Genomic DNA, 24062 nt, shown 5'->3' with positions numbered 1-24062 from the left:
AATCAAAACGTGTTCCCACCATGCTGTTTAGTTTGTGCTTGTATTTGGACATGGTTGTGAAGAAGTGGAGGATGTTTCACTCCCAGCAGCAGTAGCAAAAACTATTATGTGTCAGTAGTTTATGATGGGAGCGCTCTCTTCCTCCCCCAGTGAAACCAGTGACCGCCCAAACCAGTTTCAGACTCACTATGACCTCGCACAACGGGTTTGTTTTCCTGCCTTGAGCCAGTGAAGCCATTACCTGTTCGTGTGAACCAACACTATGCAAATGAGAAAAAATGGTTACATTTCATAATAACCGCCATTAAGGTTTATTGATTGACTAAAGTAGAAATTTAGTTAACTAAACTAGTAGTTTATAAAGAATGAAATAAGGAATCTTTAATCATGATCAATAATGCTATAATGTATGTTATTGTAAGTTATACTAGGATGTTAAATACAACATATCGTTTTTATTACCTTTTTTTAAGATTTGTAAATCTATGTCAGACATTTTTATGCTTTCTTAATGTTAAGATATATATTTTTGGAAATACAAATTAGATGACATTTTTGAATTATGCCTTGTTTAATAAATACTTTGTAAAGCAAAAATACTTATTTAGATAATTAGATGAAGCACAAATCATTGTTTCATTTGAACTGCGTCATGTTTGTTTTACAAATGACTTAAACTACACCATTATGTGTGCAACAATAAACTATTAAATAGATAACTCGTTAATCAGGATATTATTGTATATTGGATATGATGCAACATGTAATTAATACACTAATTTATTACACACGCTGAAAAAATGATGAAAAATCCTTTTTTTTTAAGTAGCTATGAACTAAAGTTTAGTAAACCTCACAATTTACCATTAATTGTTATTATAAAGTGCAAAAATAAGATATTAGAGGCTTACCTCATGTCCCCTCTCTGATGAAGAAGGCCCTGCGTACTGGGAAGAAGTTGTGTGTACTTATTGATTTTTATGTTAAATTGTTTCGTGTCAACAATAAATACATTTCAGTGTTTGTGCAGTTAAGGAGCAAAGAACGAGTCGCAGGTTTTGAAGTCAAAAGAAATACGACTTTATTTAAGTGTAAACGAAAAAAACAAAAACAAAAAAAAACTGCATAGGAAATGTTTAAAGTCCACAGAGCACAGAGAGAGCCGCAGGCGGCCAATATATTATAGTCTCCTCTGCCTTATTTAGACTGAAGACCTGACATCTGCACTTGAACTCAGCAGGAAGTGTGAGTGTGTGTTAAGAGGGAGGGAAGGTTGGACTGAAACACACACACGCACGCACACAGACAAACACACACAACGGCCTGGATGAGGAAGCGCCAGCAGCAACCATCTAAACTCAGCCGGCCCCCCCGGCCCGCTCTGCCTCGTGGACTGTGAGGATACATTCAGTGGATTTCTGCTCAAACAACACAGATGCAGCGCACAAACACCATACCCCCTGCGCACACAACCGGCTGCCGGGAGAACAGGACACAACACAAACAAGAGTTTCGGACAATCGGCCCCTCCCTCCACCCGCCAAACGCTTTGGAGAAGGCCGACGTTAAAGCTGTTTTTGTTTTTGTTTTTTTAGAAAGACGTCCGCGGCGCCGCACGTCCCACCGCGGCCGCGTGATTCCACCTCGTACTGCAGGTGTTGCCGCCGTGGAACATTTAGCACCAGGAAGTCGAGAGATTGAGTGTGTCGTGCGTTTCAACGCCGCCGGTCGCAGCGAGCGAGCATCAACGTGACCCCAGTCGACCCTTTTCTTCACAAAATACATTCTAAAAGGGCCGACGGACATCAAGTGGTGTGTCAAGTGTTTGTGCTTTTTTTATTTTGTAAAAGAAAACTAAAAATTGGCTTAAAAGAAAACCGACCAAAATGAATCAGAGGGAAACTAAGCGAACGCGTCGTCGTTTCAGATTTAGAAATAATTTGTTTTATAATATGTAAATGGACACAAAATAATTAGACTAGTACTGAGAGTTCATAACAAGGAGGGGGGGGTCACTACATCATCACTACGGGACACGTTTCAATGAGACGCCTGCAGCGCAGGGCCGCCGAGAACTACCTGAGTTTTACTTTTTTTTTTTCATATCCGAAATTATTCAACCTTTTTTTTCTTCATTTTTTTGTCTTTTGAGTACACGATCAATAAAAAGGAAGGTCTACGACCTTTGCACACGTCACCTTGGTGCAGCTTTTCTTTTTCTCTTAAAGCCGTTAGAGGCCGGTGATAAAAATGATGGACAGATAAAAGAAGAAGAAAAAAAAAACACAGGGGGCCCTCCCACAAAAAAAACACACACAAAAAAACCCCAAAAACATCAACCCGGCGAACAGGAGTGCAGTCAACCGATAATGTGCTCAGCAGCCGCACTCCCTGGTTTCTTATAAAGATAGGGGCAGGAGGGGGAGGAGAAGGAGAAAGAGGAGGAGGAGGAGGAGTAGGATGAGGAGGAGGAAGAGCCGATAGCTCGTCGCTGCTCCTCACGAGGTCCAACACAAAAGAAGCCGCCTTAAGGATTCACAACCGTTGGGAAGGTGAAGGAAGCTCGGACAGCGTCCTAGAGGTACGGGGCTCGAGTGTGAACGGACAATGTGTTAATATGTCGACGCACACTAGAGGGATATTGAGTAAATTAAGCACTGACGGTAGAGTGGGAACGCCAGCTTTCATCTGAAAAATCTGCCGCTCGGCTAGCTGAACAGGTTGAGCTCTGCCTCTTGAGAACAGGAAATACAATCGCAAAGGTCAAAAGGTTAATCCCATCCAACGCAATCCTAACACGCACACACACGCGCGCGCACACACACACACACACACACATCTTTGGGTATATATTTTGGTAAAAACCATCCCATCCCCAACAGTTCGCTACCCCACCCCATCTGAGAGACCTCAATATAATACAAGGACTTTTTAAAGCATGCAACAAAATGAAAAAAAAATAAACAAAAAAGGTTTAAAATACATTGTTTTTCCTCTTTTAAGAGTGAAGACCTAAGGATCTTAAAGATAGAATTCTGCATTAATAAAAAAAAAATAATAACGGCTGCAACATGAATGAAACGTTTTCAGAGTAATACTGAAAAAGCAAAAAGCGACAATCTTACTGGTGAAAACTGAGGTGTTGAGTTCAAAGCCGCTGGGTCTGTGGAATCAAACTGGCTCGCCATCTAAAATGTGCCAACGGCTCCACCGTAACAACAACAACAACAACAACAACGACAAGTTCAGACTCAGTCTCAAAAGGTTCAGACTCAGTCTCAAAAGGTTTCCTCCGCAAACCTCCGCGCCGACAAACCCACGCTGAGAGTGTGCCACGCTATCGGCAACTTGTGCTGAAATCAGGAGGTAATTCTTGTGCGTTAAGAAGGCGGATTCATGAAGTTCTCATCTCTTTAAGTGCATCAATCAGAGAGAGAAAGAGAGAGAGACGTCTGTGATATTCTGGTCCAGTCTACAACAGTGCGGTCCCGTCGCCAACCCCGTTTGGCACCGAACTCTCACGGATTTATTTATTTTTTGGCACAATGCTTTCATCTGAAATATTTGGTTTCTTGACGATAAAAGGCAGAGTTTACCAGACACTTTACAGTAGATTTCTAACGAGCCCGAAGCTGCTCGGGGGGTTGCAAGATGGAGCGGTGACCGTATTCATAATATTGGTAATAATAAAATAAACGTTACTTCCCCCTCCAGACAGTACCAAGATCTTTGGTCCTCGAAGCTGCGGGACACGTACTGCTCTGCAACACGAGACGATTCAAATAAGAATGAGGTATATATATATATATATTCGTAATGCATAAATATCAGACGAGGTATGCTTAAATACAAAAAAAAAAAGTAAAATGAGGTATTCAGAATGTGTAACAAGTCGAGGTATTTGAGCGTTTAAATGCACAGTAGCTGCGAGTGACGTACTTGAGGTATTCAGGAGACGAGGTATACGAGAGAAAAGGTACGAGACGTCTGAGATGTGACCGTGTGAGTCCGCGGGTCGTGTGTAGACGGGGCCCCCTCCCCCATCCCAGGCTGAGGGCCCCGTCGGCAAATCGCTTCTTTAGGTCCTAAAGATTTTGGAGCTCGGCTGGAGGGAAGCGGCCGACGAGAAGCGTGTCGTCGTCGTCGTCGAGTGCTTCCAGCGGGACGCCGATTAAACAAAAAGCGGCAGCAAAAAAAAGAGGGGGTTCAAAACCGCCGCAATGCGCTCAACCCCAAAGAGTTAGTCGTGTCTGTGGTCATTAGACTGAGGAAACAAAGAAGGCAAACAAATGCTACGTTGAGCCTGATAGCGATCGTGTGGTGGGCAGAGGCGATAAATGCGAGCCGGGTGGGGGGGGGAGGGGGTTCTCTTTGGTGCGGGAGCTTCGGTTCTCTCCAAGAACGGATGAAAGTACTCGGGGCCACAATAAACTGAGACCCCGAGCACATTTTATTCTTCTCAGCCCAACATGGACACTGCCATGAACGCAACTCCCAGCAGCAATGATTATTTTCATTTATTTATTTTTTTACTTAAGTTTCTTTTAAAAATCACCAAATATACAGTTGGCCATTGTGCAGAGTATTCTAAACTTTGGATAGACCTTCGTCTTTAGAGGAATCGGTCTACTAGCGCTCAATCCGGAGACGTCTCCTCGACGGATAAAGCGTCAATAAATTAGGGCGGGGCTTTGCGATCGCACCCCTTCTCATTGGACTAAACGCCGAGGCCCCTGGGAGCCAAGGGGGTGTGGCTTTCAACCACCAACTAAAATCCAAAAAGGATTGTAATGCCGGGCCTTCAAAAAAATGTTGATGTCGTTAATGTCCTCTGGACGGCCACATTTAGGATGTCTACTCCTGAGGCTTTTGTCACACAGCATGCCTCGTCGAAAAAAAAGGTGTGATTTAATTAAATGATTAAATCTCTCATGAGGATCGCGAACGGATCCAGATCTCGAAAAAATTCTTCACCAAAATCCTTTGGTGGTGGTGGTGGTGGGGGGAGGGGTGGGGGGGTCCTCCCTTTTTGTCGGAGGCGGCGCTGCTCTCTTTGCATACGTATCTTTTGCATCTTAGTCGTACGGGATAGCGACGACACGGGCCGTCTTATTTTATCAAAAAGCATTAATTCATCCGGTCTAGTTAGACGGGAGCGGCGTGGGAAGGGGACAAAGGTTTTTATGGATGATTCTTCTTACAGGGCAACTTATTTATTACTTATTTCAGGGATCATTTTTTTGCAACAAAAAAAAACAAACAAACAAAAAACGGCATTAGCCGGTAAAGCTAAGAGAGGCGGCGGTGGGGGCCTGAAAAAGCACAGACCATCTGAATCAGTCCTATCGTGACCCGAGCTGGTTTTAAATCTATTCTAGTTTGGCATCGCGCTCTCTTCTTTTAAAAATCGCTCCACAGAGAGAACACGGCCGGCGCACACGCGGAAAAAACTAACTCGCCTAAAAGACGTGGACACAACTGTACCCGAGTTTCCTCTCCGAGCGAAGCCGTCCAATCAGAGTACATCACGCCTCGACAGCGGTCTGAGTATTGTCTCAGCAACAACATTCAGGAGGTTCACTTTAACTCATATTTTTAAAAAAAATGCACAGTAAGAATTTCTTTTAGTCCTGTGCAAATAACTGAACAGTCTATTCTTTTTTTAGTCTTTTTTTTAGTCTCTTTTAAATAACAAAGTATAGAGGTAGGCTTTTTCTTCTTTGTAGAACTTCACGGACTAAAACCTCTGCTCAGTGACTATGAGTACATTCATGACGAAGTAAATGAGGTAGGTGTGGAGCAGAGGGTACAAGATTTCAAGAAAAAGTGAAAAAATCCCTGAGATGGATAACCGAGGAGCGCCGACAGAGAGAATTCAGAGCAGCCGAGACCGAGGAAGGGAAATATGGCTTTTCATCTATTGATTATCAATTTGTAGAGGTCCCCTTTGTCATACACACACAGCACAGATGTCTGATTGGGAATATATAGCAATGTAAATGCAAACAAAAAAGAAAAGAAAAATCTATAGTTATAATTTCCCTTCACTTCAACGTGCTCTCAATCCTCTCTGAACTCTCCTCCTGTCGCGTCTGTTGATTCATTCTCTCGCCCCTATTTCCTTCATCAAGAAAACTGCGAAAGGGCCCGAAAGAGAGAGAGAATGCGAAAAAAAAACAAAAAACTTTTAGAACTTGAGTATGCGATTATTTCCAAAGTCGACGACCACGATGACGCCGTCGGGCGTCACGGCCACGCCGGAGGGGCGGTCCATCTGTCCGAAGCCGCTCCCCTGCGTGCCAAATTTGCATAAGAAGTTCCCGTTGGGCTCGAACACCTGGACTCTGTGGTTGCGCGAGTCGGCCACGATGATGCGGTTCTCCTGGTCAACGGCGACGCCCTGCGGCCGCAGAAACTGCCCGTCCCCCGTGCCCTCGGAGCCCAGGAAGCGGGCCGACTGGCAGTCGGGCCGGATGACCAGCAGCCGGTGGTTGTTGAAGTCGGTCACCACCAGGTGGTCCTCGTGGTTGAAGGCCACGCCCCTCGGGGAGTCAAAGTGTTTCCACAGGGCCCCCTCGAAGCCGTACTTGTTGAGGAAAGAGCCGTCGGGGGCGAAGAGCTGCACGCGGTGGTTCCGGGTGTCCGAGACCAGGATCTTACCCTCGGAGTTGACGGCCACGTCCCAGGGGTAGTTGAACTGCCCGTTCTTGGTGCCCTTCTCCCCAAACTTCAGCAGGAACTGGCCCTCGAACGTAAACACCTGTCAGACAAAGCAAATGTCTCAGGGCCCGACGTGTTTACATCGGCGGCGGAGAGAGTAAGCATGAGGAGCTATGCGTTTACGCGTGTGCGTGTGCGTGTGTGTGTGTGTGTGTGTGGACGAAGCATACTTTTTTTCTTTTCTCGTGCAACTTTCCTGCAGCTTTTAGTGCCCAACGTGAATACGATGGAATTTGGAACAATCCTACATAAGTACGTATAGACGTGTGTTGTTTTCCGTACCTGCACGCGGTGATTGTCCTTATCAGCCACAATGATTCGTCTCTGACTGTCGCACGCAACCCCCGCTGGACGATCAAACTGACCGGGCCGAGAACCCAGAGAGCCAAACTTATGGTGGAAGGCACCGCAGGGCTTGAATATCTGAATAGAAGAAAAGACAAAAACAGTTATGAAACCAACAGTCCTGTAAAGCTCTCTCTTTAACCCAGCACACATCAGTTCAACTTAAAAAACTGTTGTGTAGCGTTTACAGCCTACGGCAAACAAGCTAATGTACACAGAGCTAGTCGCTTCACCGTCAAAGACGTATACACACGCGTGAGAATCACTTAAGCACCAAATGTCGTCCATTTGTTCTAATAAATACAGAGCTGGTTTTCTATTTCCAGCGTTTCATCGCTAAAACAACCTTTTAGTGACGATGCATCACAGTAATGATCGTGTATGAAAGCGTGTGTGTGTGTGTGTGTGTGTGTGTGTGTCTTCAACATTCAAACACAAAGTTTGCTACGCAGACTCTCTGCTGTGTAAACATGTCGACACAAAAATCAACAGTGTGAAGTTGGTGAGTGAATGAAGAGTGGATGATAAACGACATGCGACCACTCTAAATGCAATTTAACATCAGATGTCTGCGGTGTTTAGGAGAGACGGACCGAAATACAGGAGAGAATACAGACGTAAAGAAGGAGATCTCGAGCTCTGTCCCTCCTCCTTTACATTTGCTTTACTGACATTTAAAGCTGCAGTTGGAAACCTTTATGAAATAACTTGTTTTTTCCATCATATTTGCTCAAACCGTCACTATATCCCAACGGAAAGACAGTTTCAGCGACAGTATTTGCTGAAATAAACCCACGAAAAAATGAACCAAATCAGAGCCGTGGAGTTTTTTGCGACCTCGCCGCCATTTTGAAAACAATTGACACGAAACCAAGCTGCGTCCACCAGCCTCTTTGCATTTTACATTCATCCGTTCACTAAAATAAATATACATGAACGATTGAGGGGAGAAACATGCACCACAGGGACATAACCTAGCTTCATATTGCCTCAACGCTGCCTCGTTTGATCGAAGTTCAGTAACCGGCAGCCGCGTTAAAAGATTCCTCGGCTCTGATTGGTTGTTTTTATGCTGCCGCAATGATTCTTTTCCCCACAGGATACAGGGACAATGTGGGCAAACATGCTAAAACAGACAAGAGAAAGAGAGGTGGCGCTCTACCTGTATGCGGTTGTTGCTGCGATCGGCCACCACCACGTATCCCTCCTTGTCCACGCTGATGCCCCAGGGCCGACACAGCTGGCCGTCTCCCTCGCCCTCGCACCCGAAGGACGCCACCTGGTTGCCCAGGGCGCCGTAGCTCCGCCTGGACTTCACCATCACCTTGAAGGGGCTGCCCTGGATGTGCTGGTTGCACACCAGCGCCGACACCAGGTGCTCGCCCTCGCATTTGGGCAGGTAGCTGACGGTGTACGAGCCGTTCTGGTGGTCCGTGACCTCGGCGGCCGACAGGTTTCCTTCCGGGACCGACATGACTATCGCGGACACCGCGTCCCCGCCGGAGAGGCGCGGCTCGCCGTCATGGTCGTATCCGACCACGGTGAAGGAGGCGGGCTTGCCGCGAAGCGCCGCTTTCAGACCCTCGCCGTGGGCTTTGGTGACCGGGGCGAAGGCGCCGCTGCTGATGAGGCCCATGGACTGGATGGCTATGCACAGGGCCTGCAGGGACCCGCGAAATGCAACACGTTATTTTAAAGGTTTCCAAAAAGGTTTACTCGTTAGCTTAGCGTATCTATGGGTTCATAATATTGAAACATATCAGAAACGTGCTTATGATGCAGGATCTACAGGCACCGACCTGGTCTGGAGGGGTGAACATGAAGCGGTCGTCCTCCTGCGCCTGCAGCAGGCCCCTCAGAGCCTTGAGTTCGTGGATTTGGGTGAGCATTCGCTCCCTGGCCAGCAGCACGTCGAGGTGGCGGCCCTCGTCCAGCACCTGGCTGACGGCGGCGATGGTGCTGTCCAGCTTGGTCAGACTCTGGTGCAGTTTCTCCACCTGCAGGTACAGAGACTTGGCCTTCACCTTACGGATCTTCTCCACCTGGAAGGACACAGGAGTTCAGAAGGTTTGTGTGTATTTTATAGTTCACGCAGCAGAGGAAGCACATGACCGAGGCACTTTATTGAACCGTATAATTGAACGTTTATCTAGTAAAAGGTGCTTTTACTAGATCAGCACAGGTCGGGGTTCAACACTATGGTTGTGTCTCTGGCACTCTGAGATTCTCGGATGAAGAGTGCCTTACAAATAACATTTATTATTATTATTATTATGTTCACGGCCTAAGGTCTTAACTGAAAGTGTAGATGATGTGTAGATGAACACATCCATTTTTTTGAGTTGTAGTTTCCCTCATTTGCAACTTGTTCCTCCACTTTATTCACGTTTGCAAGTCTCCCGGTACCTCAACACGCACCAACTCAGCCCACAGGATGGCAGTAAAGTGCTGAAAAGCCAAGTCCATCACATATTCAGCAGGAGGAAGAAGAAGCAGCAGCTGACTCCTACAGCTTTGATCAAGCATTAATTTAATTCCTGAGTGTTGATATTAAGGAGTAGAAAGAGCAAGTTAAGTTAAGAGATGTGATGTAGTGAAGGTAGTTACAAGAATATAGATATTATAAAATGTAATTGATGTGGACATATGGTTTAATGATTCCTGTGGTAAAGATCACATTTATTCCTGTATAATAAAAGGACTCCAATTAACACAGTATACGGATATTTATAGCTCCAGATCAATTAGGTGGATTTCCTTGAGCAGAAATTCAACCTGAGTGAATTAATTGCTGTTAAAACAGAAAAAGACATGTTTTAATTCTGATTCAATATGCATACAATTAAAGGGCTTCATTGAAACAGAGTATTAGATATTGGTAAAGAGTGCACTCGAAGTGAAACATTGTGAAATTTCGTCTTAAATCTCTACAACTGTGTCGAAAAGATAACTGAGAAAAAGAATGAAACCTGATAGTGCTGCCGTGTATTGATGTGAACGCTGCAAAAGGGTACGCATTTAAAATGTTAGCATTTTGAGTTAGTGTGTTATTTTCCATCTCATGTTTTGCATTCTGTGTCTTTTATTTCATTTTGCTCTCGTCTTTATTTGACTTATTTTCCTAAATATTTGTTTTTTCATTAATTATGGCATTCGATTCTCACTCCGTCTCTTTGTTTTCTTGTTATTACAAAGCACTTCTTGTATGAAAGGTGCGATACAAAGATCACAGTTATATTTAAGCTCGCAGAAGGTTCCTTTTAGATAACATTTCTTAACCTGTTGTAAGACTGTTGCGTGCGTCTTTCAACTTGCTTGAACAACAATACATAAAGAAACTAAGAAACTGGAGCGCAGCACCACATACAGAGCAGAGCGGAGTATTCAAAGAGATACCTAGTCTGGGGCTGACAAAGCTGGAAAAAAGGGTACGATAGCATTACTGATTTATTCAGCTTATTGTGGGGAAAAAACAACCGAACGTGACCGTCACTTAACCAGGAATCATTTCTGTTACCGTGAGAAGCCAGATGAAGTTACAGCGTAGTCAGCGGGATTAAAAGCCTTAAAAGAGGGTGGCAGAATCGGAGAAGCACGGATCGGCCTCTTACTTACCGCCGCCTAACAAAAAGAGTATCACACAATAGCCCCCGACTGCCTCTATGGTTAGGGGGACTTCTCATAGAAGGGAGGAACTATGAAAGAAACAAAGAGTCCCAAAGTGAGGGGTCTTTTGTTAATCCTTGGCCCAAGTGGAACTTCAATTTGCATCTGAGAGACTCGAGTTACACTTTATAGTCACCGAGAACAAAGACTCGCGTTAGGCTTCCTAATGACATCTAGTTTGAGTTTCTTCCACCGGCTGAAAAACACTCGCTGGAAGTGTCGGTACGTATTTCACAGAGCAAAGATCCCGAGAGACTTTGATGTCGTTTGATCTCGCGGCTACTTAGAAGTTTAAAACCTCGCGGGCCGCGAGCACAACTGCTGCGCGACACGAGTCGCGGCACGAGTCGCCGTGGAGCGGCTTCCTGGACGCCACCGTCAGAACAATGTCCAATACATTGTGTATATTTCAGGGGCTGTACGGCTTAACTCGTAAACGGCGGGGCGGCAGAGCAGAACACTGATAGCGCACGACGCCAGCATGTCACTTTTATGGGGCTGAAATGAGGGCACAACTGCTGAGAGGCAAACGTGCCGTCTTCAAATGACTTTTTGTTGGATGAACAGTCCAAATGACTGAAGCTGCAGTTGGCAACATAAAAATAACTTATTCTTTTATCAAATTTGCTCAAACGGTTACTATATCCTGATAGTATGAAGAGAGAGAGATCCTCGTGGCATTTGCAAGATTCCACAAAAAAACAAACACCAATCAGAGCCGAGGAGTCTCCAACGCAGCTGTCAATCACAGCTTGTGAAGCCGGGGACTCCGATCAAAACGGTCAAACTCGGCAGCGCGGATCAAATATGGATCTAGATTAAGTCACTGCATTGAAACAAGCCGATTGAAACATATTTTAGTGGCTGTAAATCTAGAATATTTAGTGTATAGCCAAAAACCAACCGCAAATTAAAGTTTCAGCTTGAAATGACTCATAAAATGCTGCGGATTAGTTTTCTGACTCATTGTTTCAGCAGGTAAACAGGTTTAAACATCCGTCCACCACACGCAAGGATCTAAGCTCAATAACAAAAGAAGTAGTTTGCCAACGGCAAGAGAGCCTACTAGCGGCTTTGTGTGTTTTGCCAAACACACAAGCACCGTCCTGCTCTGCATGTCTTCCTCCACCTTGTCAACAACATTTGTCAAACAATAGTAAGCATACTTGAATTCTCACAACTCGGCACTTTGCTACACAGTACAGGCAAAACCTCTCCATTCATAAAACACGTGCAACAGTCAGTCAGTTGGCAAGAAACAAAAGGAAAGACAAAACCTCAGTGGTGCGTGTGTGTGTGCGCGTGTGTGCAGGGTGGAGAGCGCTCTGGTTGCCTGTAATGACTTTATCAGGTCAGGGCTAAGGCGTGAGTCCTGTAGTAGTGTAAAAAAGGATTAAAGAGGGAACACGGGTAAGTGAAAACCTCCTTTGTGACACTTTGACCCACACACACACACACACACACACACACACACACACACACACACACACACACACACACAGAGCAAGATCTGAGGGAGTAAGACGCAGGTCAGTTTTTACAACGTCACCGAGCCGGCTCTCAGGAGGAGAGGAGACCGGCGGGCGTGGAGGTAAATCATCAGTTATGTTCCGTCAGGTTCAGAGCAACACATCTGTGCGTGAATGCACGTACTTTACTATCTGGTTTCAGTTGTTTGATTGTGTGCGTTTTATGTGCGTGTGTGTGTGTGTGTGTGTGTGTGTGTGTGTGTTAGAGCCTCATGCATCGGAGTACAGTCTCCTTTTCATGTGGTTACTCCTTTATTACCGAAGGGTGAAGGATTTGGAAAACACATTTTTAGCCGGGTGGGGTTAGGGGGCCTCTTTCTTTCACTGGTTCTCTGGGTAACCGTAAACCAGGGGAGGCCCTTGCAGAGGATTCCCGAAAAGCGCAGGCAGCGGGCCAAACCGCCGGGTTAACTGCTGGCCCCTTGGATTTGTTTAGCTTTAACAATACAAATTAATCAGCCCTGACAAGACGCTACATGCTCTGTAGCAGCATGCTCGCTTATTGTCCCGGCGGACAACAGCTTTGCTCTGAGGGACAACGGTGTTACCAGCGATGAACAAACAATAATCAAGTGCACGCAGTTCTGCCTTCCTGCTGCAGTCAGTGGATGCCGCTGGGCTCGGGACTTGACACTGATGAAGGTGAAGGGAGAGCTCACCTTCCACAGTAGTTCACACTCCCTCTCCTCCAGCGCCTTCTTGTGTCGGAGCACGAGGGCCTTCACCTCCGTCTGCACCACCTTGGCTTTGATCTCCACCTGCTCCGCCATGGCCTGGACCTTCTCCATGCTCAGCTGAGGAAAACAAACACACAACCACGTGATCAGAGGGCGATCGAAGAGGAGACAGAGACGCGACTCAGGATCCCGAGTGACCGTGCAGGAATGCCTTAATGCTCAAACGCACAACCACTCGGTCGGTTTTATTACGCCGATGGGACAGGATGCAGACGACCAGGAAACAGACATTAAAAAAGGGGAGGGGGGAGGCGCTGACATCTTCCTGGCGAGTGAAGACACAAACACCTGCTCAGTTTTTGTGATACATTTCTCTCTCACGCTTGGCGGCTCATTCAGAGGGGGAAAAGGAAACCTGGGTCAGGAATAGGAAGTCACTTCACATTGCACAAAATGGAGCAGCTTCCTGCTGGGCTGAACCCTACTGCGTCCTGATATTTGAAGACGGCACTGCGTTTCAAACGATACTGAACCTTATAAAAAGTGTCGATATAATTGATTAATTTAATATCTGGAGCAAATCTTTCATTTTAAAGCTACTACGAGGAACTTTGTGTTGATTTTGTCGGCCCCTGTGGACAAAAGCGGTAGTGTTTCTGAGCGCCAGAGTCTCTTTAGAAAACCACACTCTTTGTACAGCAGCAGAGTCCGGCAGAGCTGCCTCACACACTCCCCGGCCCTCTGGTCCTCCCCCGAGTCTCCCTTCCCCCCCAGCGGGCCCAGCTTTACAGCCGGGGTTTTTCCAGCAGCGGGGTGTCGGCTCCCAGCGGCGAACCGACACCAGGCCGTGCAGCGATCCTCCGCTGGTCGCTGCTGAACCGAAAAGCATGACGTTTATTTGTCAGATTTTGCACGGAATCCGTCTCTGAAGAACGATTATTATCCTTTAAGAAAGTAGATCTTCTCGGTGACGGTCTCGTTTAGTCATAGAGGCATCAGTATTAAATTGAGTGTTTCATCAACAGTTAAAAACTTGAATTATCTTCATTTTTTACTTTAGACGATATTTAATTTTGGCAAACTTCTTTATTGTTGTTCGTTACATTGGTTATCTGGGGAGGAAAAAGATGAAAATATGTTGTTTTAGTATCAAATGTATAGAGTAACATGCAAAGATGTGATTTTGGTAAGTTTATGAATATATATGTTTGTATATATAAAATAGTTGAGACGTATGACCTGAACAAGATACCCGGTGCCTCGTAACTACGCAGAATAGAATAAGCAGGGCTCTCGTACATAGTTTCTTAATTGCCGTGATAACTACAGGGCACAGAAAAGCGACTGTATGGCTTACTTAACGGTTTGAGCTTTTACAACCTACAATTTGGGCTAAATGCCCGTTTCTCTCTTTGTCCCCCTCCCTTCCCCCCGCTGCGTTTTATCTGGCTTTTCCTCTGGCATTTTCGGGGGAGGTCACGGGGGTGGACCGGACCTCACAGGGACGAAGGGGAGGCGGGATAAGGCCTTCTTTGTGATATCAGCCGCAGAGATCAAAGGTCACCTAAACCTCTACAGGTCATGATCTGCAACCCCTGTCTTGAGACGCATACCGCCTCGTCCCCCGACTCCCACCACTCCACCCGAGCAAGAACAAAGCCTGGCAGCAGGACTCTTTTCTCTTTCGTCTGACCATTTGAGGTGGGCAGCTAAAGAGTCAAATAAATCAGGCCCCCAGAGGGGGAACAGCAGGGAGGCGATCCTGGAAGAATCGGGGGAGTGTTACCAATACATGGAGGAAGGAGGCGGGGTAAAATATAAAGCCACCACCTTTCTCCAGTTGTCTTTATGTAGTCCTTTAAAAAAATAAATGCTTCTGCAATTGTCATCCTATTCATTTGTTTTTCTCCATTATTGTTCTACTTTCCCTCCAGCACAGTCACTCTTTTCCACACTTCCATTTTTTCTGCCCCCTCCTCCTCTCCCCACCACCGTCTACTTGGTCTCACAATCTCCGTCTCCATCTCTGCGTCTCCATCTGATCCCTTTTACGTCTTTCCCTAAAACATTCCCAGAAGAGCACAGCTTGGGACACAAAGAGGGTCAAACTGACCAATCAGGCCGCGGAGAGAAGGAGCTCCGGCCAATCCGGGGAGGTCACAAGCCCCGGGGTCGAAGGTCAGGGAAGATAATGTGTGTGGAGTGGGCGGAAATTTCCTACCTCAGGGGACAGGAGCGCGTGTGTGTGCGTGCGCGTGTGCGTGTGTGTGTACACATTATCTGGATTCAGCATTTATCCCCCATGGTGACCTGGGACAAAATGGACAAACCTGTGATGTACTGCCAGATGGTCGGCGGTGTTGCTTATGACTCAGCGGCACAGATCCGGGTGCTTCTAATTTAAATAATTGATTGTTGTTTTTGACTCGCACTGGTCAAGAATAAGCGTGCGCTGTGGCGCCCGTTTAATTTTTTTTAATTTATCTTTACTACATGGCATCTGGCATTTGACGGCGCAGATCCGTGGGTGTGATATCTTGGAACTTGAAGAACACCCAGCGACACAAGTACCCAACCGTCAACGCACAAAGTGTGACAAAAAAGGTCAAGCGCCGCTGAGGAGATAGTGCACGGCACATTAGACAACACCAGTGTGAGGGAGCTATGCGCCTTTGTGACGTTCACCTCGGGATGAAACTAAATATCAGGTCAAAATTTGAATTTGTCCTACAACAGACACCTGCGGGCGTTGTGTTTCGGATGTTAACCTCCACGAGAGAAAGGAACTTGTCGAGACGTTACCCGGAGGAGCTGCACGCGAGAACTTAAAAGTGGAATGGTGAGAGACAAACCGGTTTCCGTGACCTCGCTGTGGTCAGTTTTGATTAGCAATTAGTTCCACTGCCACCTTCTTCATTAATTCAAACCGGTGTCTTCGCCTTCAGGTGCAAAAAGTCACAACTGGATGTTTATGTGTTGTGACCAAACATCCTGCCTTCATGTGTCATTGTATGAACTGGAATCTGCAGGGGTTACAGGAAGCTGCCATCCAATCTATAATTACGTAATTGAAGACGGTGTGTATGTGTTGGAGTGTGAGAGGTGAGGGGGGCTGAGTGATTGGATGGGTAAGTGCCAGGAAAGGGGGGGAGCAAAGTGTTCCACTTCTAAAAAAAAAAAGAAAAAAAAAAAAAAAAGAGGGGGGTAGTTTTCCTTTCTCTGAAATCCTTTAAATACCTCATCCCCCATCCTCCTCCCCTTTGACCTTCAGCCCTGCCCCCGGCAGACCTCACCCCATGTGACCCACAACCCACCCACCCCCCTCCAGGGCCAGCTGGACACCTTTAACCCCAGGCTTCCCAGCAGCCCAGGACTGGTCACTCTCAAACACATTCAAGCTGATCATCTCTGTGCTGCGGGAGGCTGGAAACACACAGCTGCTCTCCCACAGCTTCCAGGGGACGGGAATTCAATTCAAATTCAACGAGGTCCAGTGAGGGAGAATTTCCCCATGCAAGAGGTCCGGATCATTACAATAATGTCTCATTTGCGCCATCATTTAGCGCCATATGTATCGAAATTGTGTCAACGTCTGTCGGACGCCAACAGCTGGCTGTCAAATTAAATAAAGGAAGTTAAATTAAACTATATAATTTACTATATTAATTAAATGCAATGCATACTCTATAAAATAAATAAATGATTGATCTCTCATTTCAAGTAAAATGAAGGTGAAGAAAAGCTAAAAGCTGAAAAATGTGACTTTAAATAAATTAACTGAATTGTCCTGCAGCTTTAAATTCAGTTAATTCAGCTGTGAAGCGTCAGGCAAAAGAGCCACGATTATTTTATTCTTCTCAACTTCTAAAAAGAGAAATGTGTGTGCAGGGACCTTTATCTGTGGTTATTGAAACCACTTGTTTCAGCTCATCTCTCCGTTTACACTGTTGGGCAGTGAATTAAAGTGTTAGGATTCTGATCATATTGGTCTCTGAGGTTTATTTTTACGCGTCTTCAATTCTGATGAGAGTCTGTACGTTTGCTCAAAAGAGTTGTGCTTTGCTTCACATTTAATAACCATCACGGTGTCTAAACATACGAGACATACTGGTTTTGAACTGGTCGTGTGAATAGTAAACATATGAGAAGAGTCTGTCCATTCTTGGTTAGACTCTGGTGAAGCGGTCCACATTTATTTTTTTATTGCAGGTGGAATAACTTCTCTCTGACTCACATATTTACAGCGGCCGGGTCTCCTTCCCGTCTCTCCCGTGTGTGTGAGAGTGTTGTACTCGCTTATCGGAATACACATATTTGATTGGCCGAGTGGCATCACGAGAGACGATTTACGATGCGTGCAATTGGCCGGTGCGTTTCCATTCACAGAAAAGCTGTGCCGGTTCAAACAGAAGAAAATAGAATAATTCTCAATTATCTATCGTAATATTATAGATCCAGAGACGGCGGCATCTGGTGTGATTTATTGTGGCATAATATAAACAGCCACGTTGTCGTAAATTGATTATATTCAGATTTTTCTTTTGCACAAAACACACAACGATAAGTAGTATTTTACGCAGGTAGTTCCTGTCTCACCTGCACAGCCTGACGTCCCTGTTGTGCGTCAGCCAGCAGCTGGATGGTGATGGCCCTGCAGTCCTGTACGGCGTCTTGCAGGTAAACGAAGGTGTGTCCCATGTGGCGGCCAACGCTGCACTCCCGACAGATCGGCACCGAGCAGGACTCACAGAAGAACAGAAACACCTGAGAAAACAAAAAGGGGATAGAGAGACAAATCAGTTGTGTTAAAAAAAATACAAGCTATACAAAAAAAAATTACAAGTTGAGATGCTGAACGCAATATCAACTGACCAATCATCTGCAATCGTCTCATCGCTAGTATGAAACTAGGTTAAAATAGCGCTCCTGGTGGAAGCTAAGAAGTTTTACAATGAGTTTAGAGGTTAAAGGTCAAACCAAAGAAGTAACTGAATGTATTATGAAAGTATATTAATGAATAACACTGTAATGGATGAGTTCTAGCAAATAGAATTATTTGAAGGTATTAATGCAAGTGAGGTAGAAAGTAGAGAACACACTGTTTCAGGTGCAATAAAAAGGGAGATGCCGAATGAAATTGGTCACTAAAGGATCGTCTAAAGAGGAGCAGGAAGACGAGGCTTTCCCAGGATTGACGTCTTTTCTCGCGGACTACAGACAGCGGTAGTCTGGACAATGGGATGTGTCTAGGGCCCTGTTCCTAGGAATATTCTTTGTCGTACTTCAAAGCGTTATTCAATATGTAATTGTGTTTGCTATACTTTTTATATTATTTTATTTTATTAGAACTGTAACCATCGATTTGGCTCGATTTTCTCGTCGCGCTTCAAGAGGAGGCCGCAGACTCCACAGTAGCAGAGATGCGGAAGTTAGAGCCTGTTTGACTTGCTCTCCGTCCGTGTTGTTGGAATAAAACATCGTAAAAATACATCACGACTGACTCCGCAAGAAAATACTGCCTGCCGAAAACCCACAGGACCCGCTATCCGACATTCAGCGGCTGCGGAAGCTGACGCTCGCTAGCAGTCCCATTTCATTTCATGATTTCACTCCATGTGCTTTAAGAAGACGAGTGCCGCTGTATTGATTAAAACAACACGTTTGCAGTTTTGTTTTTGCTCTGATTTGAGTTCATGTGAATTTCCCCCCACTTGAACACATTTTTCTGACAACACTGCAGCAAACCGAGGCGAGCGCACAACCTCCCAACTGTTGTTTATGTTGACCCGACGTTATCAGCAGAAGTGTGTTCCTGTTGACAACGAGATGGTGAACAGACCGCTGCTGCTACTTTCACCCCTGTTCTGATGTTGACCGGCCATGTCATGATGTGGTCAGTCAGTGGTTTGATAAAGCGGAAACAAAGATGAAGGTCACCGACCCCTCTATGGAAGAGAGGGCGCCCTTTGGAAGCTGATGCGCTTCACCGTTTGACTACGAAATGAACCGGCAGGATGAAAGCATTAATCATTGTCTCTCTCTAACTGTCTCTCAGTAAATTAATGAGAAAAGACCTTGAATGATAAACACGTTATCCATGAGCATGCCTTAGCAGGGAGGCTCATGGGAGGTTCTCTCTGGCTTAACACACGACCAGAATATGCATCGAGGGGCCGGACGGCGACCAAAACTAGATCCCTGCTCCTGAACATCTGTGGGGGAGGAGGCCACAAAGGGATGTCACATTTCTCAAGCCATTTATTACTGCAACTACTTTAGCAAGTCTCCCGCTGTTGTTGAGATATCCACCTGGTCGATTTCACTTGGACGTGTGTGAGCTTGGTAACGACAATTACGCCTTCTTTCCTACATTTTGACATATTGAAATATATACCTGTTTGCCATATTATACTCTATAGTCAGAAGAAATGCTTGCTGTGTGTGTGTGTGTGTGTGTGTGTGTGTGTGTGTGTGTGTGTGTGTGTGTGTGTGTGTGTGTGTGTGTGTGTGTGTCTCTTCATTTTACAAATAAAGTAAAAGAAGCTCTGATCATGGTTGGCAAAAAAAAAGTCTCTCGGGATTAGAAGGAAAGAGAAAACTGTAATTTAACCTTTGTTGCTCAGACCTAAGCTTCACTTTAAAGCGCTTGTCTGAATGCTGATTGTTTGTAATGGAAGGCTAATGAAATATGCACTAGCCTTCATATCCCAAAGAGACACCAGATTATTGGCCTTGTGTAGCAGGAGACCTGAGTGGTCGGGGAGGGGCCTGCAATCAATCCATCAATAATGGCTGTTCCCCCCCCAGGGAGCGTCATAATCTAATGTCACACACACACTAAGACACACCTCCCCCTTTATCTGACTTCCTCCTCTTTTCTGCCTTCTCAAACTCCCCTTGCATCCTGTTTCTTCTTGCTCCCTCTCTCTCTCCCTCTCTCCCTCTCCCCCTCTCGTTCTCTCCCTCTCTCTCCCTCTCTCTCCCTCTCGCCCTCTCTCCCTCTCCCCCATCCGCTGCACTCGCTCCGTCACTCAATGCCCCTCTTGCTCCTCCCGGCCCATCCCACCCCCGTCGACATCTCCTAAATTCCAGAGGGACGCGACACACAAAAGCAAGGAATGCAGCTGGGCTCGAGTGGAGGAGGAGGAGGAGCAGGAGGAGGAAGGTGGAGACGGACAATGATGAACACGGGCTCGGGGAGTTTAGAGTGAGGGACAGGCAGATTGATGGGGGCAAAGACCGCATGGATTGCGGCAAGCGATTGAGCCGTAGTATCTACAGGACGCCCTGGTTCGTCAAATGAAGCCGTTCCGATATTGGGAAAGAAAAAGAAAATTGACTTACTCGCCGTCCGCGACGCCGATAGGTCGAGCACCTACGGTTCATTAGTGGAGCCCGATTCCCTGTGATCCTAAAGAGCCATTGCGTTACGATGAATACGTATTCATCTACTGGTGGCTCGACAGACTGGCCTCTTAATGACGACCGCAGTCCCAACGAGACCCCGACCACCGGATCACAATCGGCTTCTTCGGCAAAGTCTGGATGGGATTGGTTCACGTGAAACATGGACAGACGTTTTGACACCGTGAAATGAAGCCTCCTCGCCCGACTTCACCAATGCTCATGTTGCTCGGGCCCCTAAACAAGACGGGCTCTTGTATTTAAAACCATCACTTGATCTAGTCCGTGCCTGTCGGGCCCTGGAGGACGGATCCCTTTCAGTTCCTGGAGAAGTTCTTCCTCTAAATCTTGTCATTAAAATGCGCTAGAGGAGTTTTTCACTCATCCGAACCAAATTGTAAGGACAGAGGATGTCCTTTTTTTATTGTATTGCCCTTCTAATACTGAGCTACTAAACATAATTGCCTTGGCTTGAGCCTCGGGCAACGCTAATGGGAAATGTTAATCACTTGAATTCCACACAACCTGCCCATTGTTGTGGTCTTTTACGCACAGCTTTGCAGGAACAATTTCCCAGAGCAAACGATCTGGGTCACAGTGAAACACGCCATGCGAACTGGTTGCCAATATTGACAACTATTTTTTATTTTTAGAGGTTCATAAATCCTCTACCTCCCCCTCATTGGGGGACAATCCCCCACCTCTGTGAGTGAGAATATTTGAAAGTCCTCCATAGAAAGACTTTAACAGCCTTTTTAAAAAAAAAAAAAAAAAAAAAAACATGTTTCCCGTTTCTACCATTCAAAAGTGGTCTTGTTTCTTTACCCACATGTTGCGAAAACATGCAAAACCTCGTCATTCGACAACCGTAGGGATAACCAACCATTACCTCGCGAGAGTTTCACAACTTGTGTGTTACCTTTGCAACACATAACCTTTAAAAACAGCTCTAATTTGTGTTAAATGTCCCAAAGGCAATATTTTTTTGCAATATTTTCAGCGCAGTGTCGTAGACTGGATTTCCGTACATGTATGCATTCAATGATGTGTGTGCTTGGTTTTATTAAATGTCTATATAAAAGGTTTCACAGCTGTGTGAACTTGTTATCCCTGTTCATACTTTCACAGCGACCGATATCCTGAAAAAGTATAGAACAATCCCGATGTTTGGTGATCTATAGAAACCAATGACTAAGTGCATCAATCAATTGATGTTGATGCACTTTAGTTTCTAATGACAAACATGAAAACAAATGGGTGGGAGGGGGAAGAAAAAACCTTTTTGATCCATGTCACTACTTTGGAAATGACAAAACACAATAAAATATTAAAGTCGTACATGTTCATTTGAACGTCCATAGAACCAATTACATTATATATGAACCGTTCAGAAATCAATGCTATTTTATGACGTTATCGCCGGGTTTGCAGCCCACGTTTGTGTCTGTGGAAACGTGGCACAATAAAAAATACCAACAGAAGAGCAGACGGCCCTTATTGAAAACACTGGAGTCTTATGTCACAGAACTAGATCATATGACAAAATGGCTGCAACAGGCTTCTGATATCCTAAAAGGATATCTGCCGCTGATGTGTCGTCGACAGCTCAACGGTCTCAACCCACTCAAAACACATGCGGTCATGGATTACATAACACCCCCAGCCTTTCGGAACGCCGGTCAATATTATTGACTCACACAGGATACCGGCTCTTCCCAGAGGTCTTCATGGAAGGATGATTCCCCCTCCTCCACCTCGTCTTCATCCCACTCCCTCTAAAAACCCATCACGCCCGAGCTTTTGAGCGATTTGCCACAAACGTGTACTCAACCCATGAAAGGCGACCGTGCATTACCGTTACACACGAGCCAAACTACAGCTGTGCGGCCTCTCGCACATGCGCGGCACCGGAACAGACCCAGGAATTTCACGGCAATGCCGGATCGCCTCACGCATGCCAGAGCGCAAGAGGAAAAGGGAGGAATGGGCGTGGTGTCGCGCTAACAAAGTTGTAAATTCCACAGAGAACAGCCTGGGAGAGGAGGGGGAGGAGGCTTTCAGGCAGAGCGGTGACTCGCCCGCAGAGCGCGTCTCATACATCAACATGCCGCACACGCTCACAAAATATACAAGCTAGTGCACACGTTGAAGTAGGAAGTACGAAAGGTAGACGTGATGTGCGCTGGGTGGTTTTGGCTGCCGGTGGGGGGCCAAACATGTCATCATCAGCTATAAAGGCTCTGAGCGGCAGCGCTCGGCCACGTTGGGGGAAGTGAGTTATTGTATTTCATTAGTGCACCGGATGTTTCTCATTGTGTGTGTGTGTGTGTGTGTGTGTGTGTCCAGTACGCTCCTCGATTATTAAATTACATTTGCATGTCTGGGGTGTGCGTGTTTGAAAATGTCTCGTCATGAACCAAGAAGACGGTTTGAAAAATGAAAAAAAGATTTCAGGGCTGTTTTTGTGATCGTTTTGTTTGGTTTTACCGACATTTAAAACCACTCACATGAAGCTGGAAACAATTAGTCGATCGAAAAAAGAGATCAATAACAATTTTGATAATCAATTTGCGGATTTAATCTGCGTTTTATTTCATTGCACACTTTATTTCTGTTGGTTCGATGTATTATCTTTAGAAACTATCACTATAAATCACAAATTAAAATCAATAACGAAAACAATTGTCCGTCGTGGATTAGCAAGTCCAGTAATTTGAGCAACTCATCGAAGTATCACAGTAGAGCGATTAATAAATGATGGAAAGTGCCCCTCAGGTGCAATTATTTCATGGGTAATTTTAAACTACACAGTACCAGAAGCCCTACAAAAGGACAGGGACATTAGAAATCTGTTTCAGTAACATAATACACACTCGCATTCTAATGTGAGCAGGGACACACCACTAGAATAAATGCATGATGGGAGCTCCCCCCTATCCCCTCCTCTCCATCCCTCCCCCTTTATGCTCCCTCCCCGGTAGGCACTGGGAACTGGGGGAGAGGGCACGAGCTCCACAAGCCAGTAAAATCCCTGCATGCAGCACTTGCTGCCGGCGTGCAGAACGTGCAGATCGTGCCGAGTGGGGGGAAGGGCCGCGGGGCCGTGTAATGTCACACTGTGGTGCCAGAGAAAAACACACCAGAGCTGCTCTGGAAACTGAAAGAGCGTTTTCTTTCAAAAGAACTGTTCACCGACAGAGAGGTGCTTGAGATTATCTGCACTGGTCACGTCCAACTAGATCGTGTTTTACTGTACGATTTATAGAGCGATAGATATAGAGAGAGAGATACACATGCAAGAAAAAATAAATGCAGTACTTCGGAAAATGTTTCCCAAACCCATTAAACTGGAAATGAATTACTGAAAGTAACATTATATATCAGCGTTATAATAGATGTGAATTTCAAATGCTTTATTATTTCAAATGCCCTACTTTAGAAAAGCGATACTGTTAGTGGCCGAAGTAAGCAGGAACGATGTGAGCTTTTTTATTTATTTTTTTTTAGATGAGAGCAGACAGTTTAGTCTGGGATTTAATTTTTTTTTCCTGCAGCGGTGTGCAGTAAAGGTTAGTAGGGGGATCTGATCAGTCAAGAAAATATGTTTGAAAAAATATTATTTTAACCCACAGAAACAAAACTGTTTTCAGTTCAAACCAACTGGCAGAAGTGTCACATTACATCCAGTCCAAAAAAACTCCTCAAAAGGAAACCAACTGGT

At 45.5% G+C, this 24062-nt stretch overlaps 1 protein-coding gene across 1 annotated transcript in view; it reads right to left on the bottom strand.

Moving 5' to 3' along the window:
- Positions 1-1083: 1083 nt before the first annotated feature.
- The window catches only part of trim71 (tripartite motif containing 71, E3 ubiquitin protein ligase), a 33920-nt gene continuing 10941 nt past the window's right edge, over positions 1084-24062 (bottom strand). The window contains exons 2-7 of the mRNA XM_068575639.1: positions 17534-17701; positions 12920-13054; positions 8865-9107; positions 8228-8725; positions 7003-7143; positions 1084-6760 (exon numbers count right to left, since the gene is read on the bottom strand). Coding sequence (XP_068431740.1) covers positions 6188-6760; positions 7003-7143; positions 8228-8725; positions 8865-9107; positions 12920-13054; positions 17534-17701 — 1758 coding nt within the window. The 3' untranslated portion in view covers positions 1084-6187. The remainder of the gene's footprint in view (positions 6761-7002; positions 7144-8227; positions 8726-8864; positions 9108-12919; positions 13055-17533; positions 17702-24062) is intronic.

This window comes from Clinocottus analis, unplaced genomic scaffold (genome assembly GCF_023055335.1).
Source record: "Clinocottus analis isolate CAN_PGR_092001 unplaced genomic scaffold, fCliAna1.0.p SCAF_14, whole genome shotgun sequence".
Classification (NCBI taxonomy): domain Eukaryota; kingdom Metazoa; phylum Chordata; class Actinopteri; order Perciformes; family Cottidae; genus Clinocottus; species Clinocottus analis.
The sequence above is the reverse complement of the archived record's forward strand: the minus strand, read 5'-3'. Positions and strand labels throughout refer to the sequence as shown.